The sequence below is a fragment of the Nilaparvata lugens genome, chromosome 10, assembly GCF_014356525.2.
Source record: "Nilaparvata lugens isolate BPH chromosome 10, ASM1435652v1, whole genome shotgun sequence".
Lineage (NCBI taxonomy): Eukaryota > Metazoa > Arthropoda > Insecta > Hemiptera > Delphacidae > Nilaparvata > Nilaparvata lugens.
The window spans coordinates 5,773,760-5,785,038 of NC_052513.1; the positions used below are offsets into that span (position 1 = coordinate 5,773,760).

The 11,279-nt window shown below is 34.7% G+C and overlaps 1 protein-coding gene across 1 annotated transcript; it reads left to right on the forward strand.

Moving 5' to 3' along the window:
• The first annotated feature begins 1 nt into the window (after position 1).
• LOC111064372 lies at positions 2 to 10,710 on the forward strand. Its single transcript, XM_039436599.1, has 8 exons — positions 2 to 63; positions 1,964 to 2,137; positions 2,550 to 2,772; positions 3,344 to 3,514; positions 5,064 to 5,350; positions 6,345 to 6,860; positions 8,943 to 9,226; positions 10,171 to 10,710. Exons 1-8 carry the CDS (start codon positions 2 to 4, stop codon positions 10,593 to 10,595), a joined length of 2,142 nt encoding a protein of 713 aa, XP_039292533.1. The 3' UTR covers positions 10,596 to 10,710.
• Positions 10,711 to 11,279: the final 569 nt, after the last annotated feature.

The window sequence follows — 11,279 nt, forward strand, 5'->3', positions numbered from 1 at the left end:
AATGAATAAATTATATCCAGTATCACGTGAAACCTACTGGAGAACCATCCAGCAAATCACAGCGTAACAATTTTGCATGATGCAGAAGTTTTAGGTATCGCACGTAAAAAGATATTCACTGCCTTATACACAGCTTAATAGAAACATGATAATAAAAATCGATCATGCAGTTATTTCAGAGTAATTCATCATCATTATTACAAACATATTTATAATAGTGAGTGCTGCTGATAAGAATCCAGGAATCAGGTAAAATTCTATATAACGTTTTATTTGAAATAAAACAATCTTCTAATATATACACAGTACTAGTAATCATGGATTTTTATTAATATGACTATTAATACCTCAAAATGAATTGAGAATTTCAGATAATACTGTATATTTACATAAGGGAAATGAAATGCATTAAAATAGAAATTTAATACTATAATTACCTCACTTATTGTGGAGTTTCTTTGGAAACTCACTCTTTTGGACTGCCAAAGATAAAATATTCTTATTCATTACAAGTACTAGTAGTTCTGTAAACAGTAGACCTCGCGCAGTTATAAACCACAGCCTCCTCTTATACTGTCCATCAGAGTAAATCCTGTCTGTATGTCGTGTCGGCGAGATATCGGTGTGAAAACGGCTAATGGCTGTTGGAGTTGATGTATCAAAAATGCTAACATCAAAAGCTTATCTCCTTCAAGACATACTGGCAACAGGACAGCCCGAGTTCAAAGCAGAGAAAGGTCGAGAGACAATACTATGTTATTTTAGTTATCAATTGCATGCGTTATTGCAATTTTATAGTGCATAAAAATTGCATTCAATGAGACATGCAATTAATAGTCCACATGGCAGCTGATTTTTCACCAAGTTACATTAAGATATTGAATCGCATGCGTCATGGCATGCAATTTATAATCCACTTGACAGCTGATTTATGATGAATAATTCTATAGTCTGATTTTTACTGTAATATTGGCGTATGAAGGAGACTCCTTTCCCTTTTATATTATCCTTGAAATGAAAAAAATCCAAAATCTTGTATATACGTCGACGCGCAATTTAAAAGGAACATAACTGTCAAATTTCATGAGAATCTATTGCTGCGTTTCGCCTTAAATGCGGAACATTTAAACATAAATATAAACATTTAAACATATAAACATAAAGAGAAATGCAAAACCGTCGACTTGAATCTTAGACCTCACTTCGCTCGGTCAAAAATGCATTCAATAAAATCCACAATAGAGTTCAAATTAAATTTGATACATTAACTTATATGAAAGAGAATTGAGTTTAGAAAAAATGAATAATGAGGAGAATAAAATGAAGTACTGTACTGTGTTTTACATAGTGTTGAATGAAAAAATTGTAAGTGCTGTATGAGAAACAGTAACTTATAGCCTATTCTGAAGGAGATGAATTTGAATTATTATTCTTTTAAAGTACATCATAAGAATGATAGCATGATTCTAACAGGTCCTCAACAAGTGAGCTGCATCAAAGATTGGATGAGCTGAGTTATGGGATGGAAATCACCTATTTGATTGAAGATATACTAAAGCATGTACCTGATATCAATTGCTTGGCTAGAATTTGCGATGAGACTTATGAACAATACTTTGAACAGTATTTCTTCTTGAAGTTGGGCTACAAAACTGTGTTCAATGTGAGTATAGTGTTGAAATACCAAAAAAACTAGATTATTGTTTTCAAAAGTTGTAAAACAGCAGTTACATAAAATCCAAGCATACAATATATCGAAATTGGTATTCATTGCACTTGTAAAAAAGTGAATTCGTGTTTTGTTTGGTGAAAAGTCCCTTGAGGGAATCGTGCTTTGTGAATTGTTACAAATTACATTCTTTGCAGAAACACACCTCAAGTTTGCACGATTTGAACGAATTATTTTTGTACTCAATAGTTTTGAGATGATGGATCAAAGATTTAAATTCTGAAAATGAATTAGAAGACACAATTATTTATATTTTCAGGTGCTAATTGACGAAGCGGAGGATCTCTTAGCACCCAACTACAAAACACTGGTGATGATTCAAGAGATTCGTAGAGCCGGCTGTAATGTTTATTTCATTCTATTAGCGAATGGTGATCAAGCAGCTAGATTCCTACGATTTGGGGACAGGTGAATTTAATGTGGTAAAATATATTTTTTTTCGCTCATACTAAATTAAAACTGTGATCGGATAGAATTGTTAGAATAAAACAATTACAATGCTAAGTTCATACAACTACAGTAATCAGAATGACCAATAGCTTGATAGCTCAAGAATAAATGTAAATAGAGGATCATTTTTTGATCATAAGAGATCATTGTATAATGTATACAAACTCAAGAGATTGATTTTGAATGTAAAATTCATCTTTATTTTACTCAGATACATTTTATATGATAAATCAAGTTTTCCCAATGCATTGTTGTAAATTTGATAGATTATCATTAATCAAGATTATCAATTTTCAAGTATTGTCATCTCTATTTTAGACTATGAGTTCTAAATTACTAACAGTATCAACTTTCTAATGTTTATTTCTAGACATAGGATTCTCGACACAAGAGCGAATTTCCTAATGATCTATGATACTAGACTTTTCAATAAGGATCTACATTACCTTTGGAAAAAAATAGTCAACATAGTATTCTTCAGAAGATATGGAACGACAAAGAGATTCGAATTGACTACAGTTCCTTTTCCAGCACCCATAAAGAAAACTTTGGTACCAAAAAGGATAAATTCTTGGTTCAATGGAAAATTTCAGGTGATGATCGATTCAATTAAAAATTTAGAAATTGGAAAATGCTTGGTTATAATTTGTTACAAAATAATAATACCTCAACATTTTTTGAATGTTGAAAATTCTCTAGTATGAATCTCATCATCATTGGACTCGTTTAAACAATTGAAATTATAGAACAGGATAACGAGAATGAGTTATAGTAGGGTATTTCATTGTATCCTTTTTTGTATTCCTTGAATTCAACACAAAAATTATCGTGAATATTTTACAACTGATTAAAAATACAATGTGATTAAAAATTTTAATGTATTTTGATAAAAAATGTGAGATTCTCCTAAAATATCAATATTGTCAAGTATCCCATCAAAAGCTATTTTATTTTTTTAATTTTTATAACTGTATTATAATATTGTAAAACATGGCAGTGTTGTGAATAAATTTCAATATCATTCATAGTTGAGAATGATATTGTATGTATCAATGTATAAATAAATGAATATCAATTTCAATTATTAGTACGGTAGTTCACAAACTAGTACCGGTATTATGTTTCCTTTCTTTTGCACTGGTTAATTGTACTGATTTATTTCAGAACATAATGGGGTTGTACAGAGATAAAACAACAAATCTGAACCAACAGACTTTGAACGTAGTGGTGATAGATCACATTCCATCCGTTGTTAAAACTAAATCTGAGAATAGATTAGATGTTGTGGAGTTGGACAGTCCACAAAAACAGAAAGTCAGAGGGCTAGAAATACAGGTACCGTATTGATAAATCTCAATTTCTAAATTATTTAGATTTGGCTTCACCACAGAATATGATAGACATGGAGATATTTATATTAATATAATGGTTATTTGTTTTTCTTGCTGCATAGAGTACCCAATCATGAGTTGGACAGAAATTCAATATGTTTGAACAGATTCCTCACATTGGTTCCTTAAATTTCTGCAATAGAATAACGTTATTTCTGTTGCAACAGATGCTGAAAACATTACTATCAATTCTCAAATTTAAGTCATACATCTGCAAAACATTCAAACTCTTTTGAAACATTCCTCACACTGATCCCTTGAATATTTTGCGATAAAATAACGTTTGTTCTGTTGCAACATTTCCTGAAAACCCCGCAATCGGGTTTCAAGTTTAAGTCGAACATCTACATGACATTCAACTTTTTTGAGAGCATTCCTCACATTGGTTCAATTGATTTTGGGGGAAAGGTATAATTTACTAGTGACCAAGTCAAATTTGTATGGGAAAATATCCCATTCGATTAGCTAGCGAAGCCGTTTGGTTGCACCAGCTCTATGAGGCCGAGTGTTCATGGACCACGGCGATTCCGAAAGTCATTTCAACTGACATCTTTGATTTTTAGACACAGTTCATGTACAAAATCGTCAATCATAATGTTTCCTGCGTAAACTTGAACCATTCTTCATTATATTTATGCTGAAATATTGCCTTTTGCTTGCAAAAACGAGTAACGCTACAAAACTAGCAGTTGGCGGTAGACTCAAGTGAAGCGGCCATGTTTCTGGGTCTATAACTCGACAACAATTGACGATCTGGCCGCACCGATTACAGGGCGTTTGGTGGGGATGTTTTCAGCTCTGGAGATCGCCTCCCTACCATTTCTCTGAGTCGTATGATATGTGGTCGGGGGTTGAAAAATGATCCTCGTACATAAAATTCAACTTTTTTGACAACATTCCTCAAATTGGTTTCTTTGCAATGAAATATAGTTAGTTCTTTTTATTTATTTATTTATTATTTAGTTAGTTCTTTTGCAACAGATGATGAAAACTAACCCTACAATCGGGTTTCAAGTTCAAATCGTAAATCTACATGACATTCTACTTTTTTGAAAGCATCCCCCCTCATATTGGCACCTTTTTCATCCTCTTCCTCCTCCTCTTTTTCTTCTGTTTTAATAAAATAACGTTAGTTCTGTTGCAACAGATGCAGAAAACACTACAATCGGTTCTCAAAGTCAAATCGTACATCTACATGACATTGAACTTTTTCGAAAAAGCATCTCCCCTCACATTGGTACCTTCTTCATCCTCTTTTTCCTCCTTCCCCTTCTCCTCTTTTTTCTGTTTTAATAAAATAACGTTAGTTCTGTTGCAACAGATGCAGAAAACACTACAATCGGTTCTCAAGTCAAATCGTACATCTACATGACAATTCAACTTTTTTGAAAGCACAAATTGGCCTCTTCTTCTTCTTCTTCCTCTTCCTCCTCCACCTCCTCCTTTCCCTTCTCTTTTTCTTCAATAAAATAACATTCGCTCGTTTCCAACAGATGCTGAAAACGCTACAATCGGTTCTGAAGTTTAGGTCGTACATCTACATGACAGCCAACAGTGATACGGAGGCCTGGGGAAGGAAGCAGCTGAACGGGAGCTACTCAGGCCTGCTGGGAGAGGTATGGGGAGGTCGAGCTGACATAGCTCTCGGCAACCTCTACTACACCTCATATCATCTGGACCTCATGGACCTCACTGTGCCTTATGCCACGCAATGCCTCACGTTTCTCACTCCCGAGTCGCTGACTGACAACTCCTGGCAAACCCTCATCCTGCCATTCAAGTGAGTCTGATGAAAATACAATAATTAAGTTATATATTACAAAACAATTAGTATGGTTTAGTGTGGAAATAAAATTACCAATCATTTTACTAAGGTGATTAGTTAGAATTAATTGGAAAATACAAATCTTAATATAAGTCAAGTAAGCTAGTCAAATAAGTCGAATATTTCAGTTTAAAATCAAATGCTCAACTATTTTACAATAGAGATAATTTGGAATTGATTGGAAAGTTCAAATAAAAAGCTTAGAGTTCTTATGGAAATAAGAGTGAAGGAAGGAATTATTGAATAGCTTGATAGTTATTGCAAATGTGATAACTAATTATTAGTTAATTAATTGAATAATGAGTGATGAAATAATAGTACTTGAAATTATAATAGAAATAATGCTGATCGGCTCATCAACAGAAGAAGAAGATTAATTGTAAACAGAAAAATTAGGAATACTTTTGATATGGAAGAAAATGCAAGCTCGAGTAGGCTACTAAGAGAAGTTCCAAAAAAGTATAGGAAATTCAGATCATAGTTAAATATAGTAGATAGTTAGAAATATAGTACATAGTTAGATCAAAGTTATATTTTCCACTGTAAAGTTACTTCCAAGATTTAATATCCTTCCAATACATTGACCAGGTGGTTTTGATTCGTTTTGAATTACTGCTGGCCTCAATGAAGAAAATAGAGAATAGTAAGTTGCAAATATAGTAGAGTAGCAAAAGCTTCTCTGGAGTATTGGAGAAATCTAAATCAGGGTGTACATTTTCATTTATTGAATGTTTCATATTCTTCAGAAAAAAGGTTATCAAAATACTATTTTCATCTTTTACATGATCTACAATGATTCTTGATTACTATGTTTATTATAACTTTTTGCATTATCCACAAAAAAAGATCAAGCCGCCTCCAGTAATGACAGACAAATCAGCAGATAAGCTCCAGCAATAGTGAATAGAAGTCCTACTCAATACTTTTACACTTCATTTTTGTGTTTCAGATCGAATATGTGGATTGGAATTATCACCACTCTAGTCGTGGGAGGCATATGCTTCTTTAGCCTGGCAAATGTATATCACCACATACAAAACAACGACGATAAACGACTTCAAATAAACAAGATGAAAAAGCAACTGAAGATACTTAAAAGTTCTATAAGCAATTCAATTAAAAGATTGAGTCAGGTTCATTGTATTGCGAGGCTGATAAATGAAATCGAAGATAAATTTGGGAGGACACAGAAAATTAGAAGAAGTGGATTATCAGGGAAGAATGGGATGTACTCCAATATTGAAGAAAACTTGGACTTGGAGGAGCATGATGGACTGTATCTGTTTGACTCCATTGATAACGGACTTTTATACACATTCAGTATGCTAACTTTGGTTTCATTGCCGAAACTCCCGACTGGCTGGGCTCTGCGTGTCATGACCGGTTGCTGGTGGATGTATTGCCTGCTAATTGTGGTTGCCTACAGGGCTAGCATGACTGCTATACTAGCGAATCCAATGCCCAGGTAAGTCCAAACAATATACAGATTGAAATTTAAAATAACGATAATGAATCATTACACTAAAATCAAATTCAAATTGATATTACTTTTATTGAATCAGTATGGCACAAGAATGATATAAATAAAATGACAACCAGGAAGATGGCGAACCTGCCGAAAAATCTTGTTGTCACAGTAAGTGATTAATTCATTTATTGAAAAATTTGACTGCTAGTCGTTCTTTTAAATAGCAAAAATTGATTTAATAATAAGCAGTTCGTGATGGAAAACAATATTGAAAAATAAATAAATAATTTCAAAACTATCATGACCGGTTTCACCAAGCTCGTTCAAGGCATTTGAATATGATCAAACTGGCTAACCGGGTACGCTTTACAGGATTTAACGATAGCAAGTTTCTATGACAATAGTTACTATTGTCATATGAATCATAATACGTTCCAGTGCACTCGTGAATTGTCCCGTATTTGACCATAGTCAAATGTCTTGATCAAGCTTGATGAAACTGGAGAACAAGGCCATAGGATCAACTCACACCGACGCGACTCAGGTCGAGAAGAGACACGACTCTAGTCGAGAGCATGTGTTTCCAAATGGTGACACTCAGATCAGTCGATTCTAGTCTCCGCGACGACACCATTTGAAAACACATGCTCACGACTAGAGTCGAGTCTCTTCTCGACCTGAGTAGCGTAAGTGTGAGTTGAGCCTTGAATTTATAATCCAGGTTTACAAGGAAATATGGTCGAATATATTTTGTTACATTCCGGGTTTAAACCAACACCTGATTTATGGAGGACACTGCTGGCTCTATTTGTACCTACAAACGTTGTCTTACTAGATGGCTCTCAGAAATTGGTAGTGACGCAACATCACAGCTAATTCAATCAGCCTATGAACACTGAGCTCAGTCTGGGGGATCTTTGATATTCATCATCTGGAGAAGCAGGGTTTCTATGTCCGTTTAAACCCAGATGGTACAGACCTCAAGAAATGAAGACTGTCATACATGACATCAAAACCTATTCAATTTTTGAAATATTATTTTGTGAATTGGAAATCTGGTCGCGGATTTAATTATTAAATATAATTGATAAAGCGAGAAGATCTCCAATGTACAAAGATGAAACGTGTTTTATCACGTTTCGTGAAGGCAATATTATGGGTTTTAGCTCCATGCTATACAAACAAGAGTAAGTTGACTTTTGGTCTGTGAATCAAGGCTGCATGTGTTATTCACATAAATAGATTTGGAATTTTTCTTTCGAGGCCCGTATTACTTTGAATCATTTGTGAAGTTAGTTGTTGAGTTAAGGCATTGGTTACCTGAAGGATTCTGTCTTGAGAATTCAATTATAGGCTGTCGCAGTCCGGGCAGTTTAAACCTACATAATTGTATTTTCAGGATTTGAATCTTGTAGGGAAAGCTGGTGTTTTTGATTCAATCAACTGGCAGAGTTTTTTTTATATATTTTTTTAATTTTAAATTCGGGAGTGTTTTAACTGGACCTTGAAGAGCAGGCCAAGGGACTCTTGTTAAGGTAAAGTAAGATAATAGTTAATTGTACATTTTTTTAATTTTTCAGATCTTTAATTCTAAATAGTAATTTTTGTTTTATTTTATTATTATCATAAACTGAACGATCACAGATCAGCAAAGCGAGTAGCCCCTGAAATATTCATCTGATTATTATTTCGTAATAAATTCTAATTATAATTCTAATTTCGTAATAAAATAATTTACTGATTTGTTTTTAATATCAAAAACCTGTACGATCTTTTCTTGTTTTTCATTTTCCCACCCTTACATATTTGGTGAAGGCACATCTTGCTTCCATATTTGGTGGAGGTTTCTCCCGCCGTTCCTCAGCCTGCTTACAAGACGTTAAAAATGTTCCCAAGTTTGAAAAATCAACAAATGATAGATTAGTGATTTGTTTTAGGGTGATGACTGACTCAGTGGAGGTTGATTGTTGATTTGTTTCAACCGAGATGGTACAGATCTCATACGGGCCTCAAGAAATAAAGACGTTAAAAATGATCCCAAGTTTGAAAAATCAACAAATGATAAGTGATTTGTTTTAGGGTGATGATCGACTCAGTGGAGCAGTTGGCTGTGAGCACGGTGAGATGTGGCGGCTGGGGCGAAGAGAACAAAAAGTCGTTCATCAGCTCGATTGACCCGGCTGGGAGGGAGATCGGTCGCAAGTTCGACATAATCGACGACCCCTTGGCGGCCAACGCCTTGGCAAGGATTGCCGATGGCCAGTTCGCTTACTATGACAACATCTACTGGTTGCAGGATGCGCGTGTCAAGTATTGGATTAGTTTGGCACGCGGTAGAGCTGGCGATCTACTAAATGTAACCGGTGAGTGAGATAAGTAGACAGGAGGAATGTGAATGTACAGTTATGTTCATATATTTCAAGTAAAAAAATAAAGCAGACTAGTGAGTGACAGAAAAATTAAAAAATGTGAGTTTGGATGTAACAGATATGTTCCAATAAAAATGATTATATAATTAAGAAAACATTCCATTTCATGAAAATTAAAACGAAGTACGGTACGTTTTCAAAAGTGCAATTAATGACAATATGAATATCAGAATGATTGGGAGAGAAGTAGAAGAGAGGCTAAACTTGAGCTACTTGTCTCCCAAATTTTCATAAAATGAAGTCCTAAAAACGTTAAAAATAGTGATATTAATGTAATACCAAATCGTAGCCTATAAATGTAGGCTATAAGGATATTTATAATGAATTACAAACCAAAATACTTAATCTCAATCATTAAAATTTATTAGTAAATCATGGAAAATATAACTTCTTGATGAATGAAATATGATTATTATTAACAAGAATCATATCAGATATTCCGGTAAGACTTGAATCATAGCTACAGATGCGGCTAAAACAGTTAGTTACAAATGTGATCTGACAAGTTGATATCTAGTTCTTCGGTCTGGTTGAAGGAAAGAGAAGGTGGTTGGAGTCGTGCCTGGCTGTTAGACTCAAATAGCTGGCAACAACTCAGCTGGATGATCAAATGTTATTGCTATGCATAGTAAAGTATTGATGCTGTGGAAGGGGTAAATCGGTTCACGGATCAACTCAACTCGTGAGACCATGACTGTATTCTACCACAGAAGGCGGTGGGAATATGAAACCTGGCAACTCAGCACTCCACTGACTTTATAACGTGAGTATGAATTTCAATGAATTGTGTTCTGTGTATCAATAAATAAATCTTTGGAGCAATATCACTAACAGAGATATATGGATTACATTGGTAATTTGACTTAATTAATTTGCAGATGAGCAGAACAGCACAGAAACCAATCTGGTTGCCACAAAACTACAGCACAACCTGCACATAATGAGCGACTGCGTCATCAACATGCCAATCTCGCTGGGACTGCAGAAGAACTCGCCACTCAAACCGCAGATGGACAAGTTCATCAGGTCCCTGATCGAGGCAGGCCTGGTCCAGAAATGGCTGGCAGACGTCATGCTGGACACCATGATAATGGAGGCCAAGAGTCCGCTGGGCAACGACCAGGAAAACATCAAAGCTCTCGTTGATCTGCCGAAACTCTACGCCGGATTTGTGGCGCTGTTCATCGGTTACGGAATCAGTATACTTTTTCTCATACTGGAGCTAGTGCATTGGATGTGTATCGTCAAGAAGGACCCAACGTTCGACAAGTATGATTTGAAAAAGTATTATCATTTAAAATAATATTGAAATCTTAATGAAATTAATATGATCATTTGATGAAAGTATTATCAATATAGATCCAGGTGAAGACAACACCTTCACTTCACGTTCGACAAGTTTAATTTGAACAAGTATTATTGCTGCGATGCATGATATTATATACCATTTTTAATAAGGATTGAGACAATAATGATATGATTATCTGATGAAAATATTATCATTCAAGATAAATAATGGACACCACCTTTACTTCACGGTCGACAACTTCAATTTCAACAAATATCATCATTTGCGATTCATAATAGATACCATTTTTACTAAGGAACACATTTCACGAATTTTAAAGCTTGAAAAACACCATAGATTCTCTAGGTGGAATCTTACACACTCAATAATGCCCAGGGAAGGTCTGCCTTAGAAATCCTGTAGCTTCTCTCGATGAGAAAGGCATGTTGGAGCCATAAAGATTGAGGTTGATATGTCGTCTTCTCAATTTTCGCAGAAGTCTCGCAGCATTGTAAGATAACAATCTGTATTAACTAAATTTTTCTCGAATAAAGTAAAAGTAATCTCGAGAAACACTAATTCCACACCAAAGACTAAATTAATCGGCAACGCTACAAAAACAGCAATTGCTGGCAACGTAAAACTGCAATATTTGTACATTAACGTTCCCTACATGCCAAATAAAGTAAGGTTAGTCCT

What these genes read in the sequence shown, in the direction of transcription:
- LOC111064372 (XM_039436599.1), top strand. Translation starts at nt 2, where the DNA reads ATGAATAAATTATATCCAGTATCACGTGAAACCTACTGGAGAACCATC. An exon ending in TTCCTACGATTTGGGGACAG is followed by an intron (nt 2,138 to 2,549) that starts GTGAATTTAATG and finishes GTTTATTTCTAG; the next exon opens with ACATAGGATTCTCGACACAA. An exon ending in TCAGAGGGCTAGAAATACAG is followed by an intron (nt 3,515 to 5,063) that starts GTACCGTATTGA and finishes CGTTTCCAACAG; the next exon opens with ATGCTGAAAACGCTACAATC.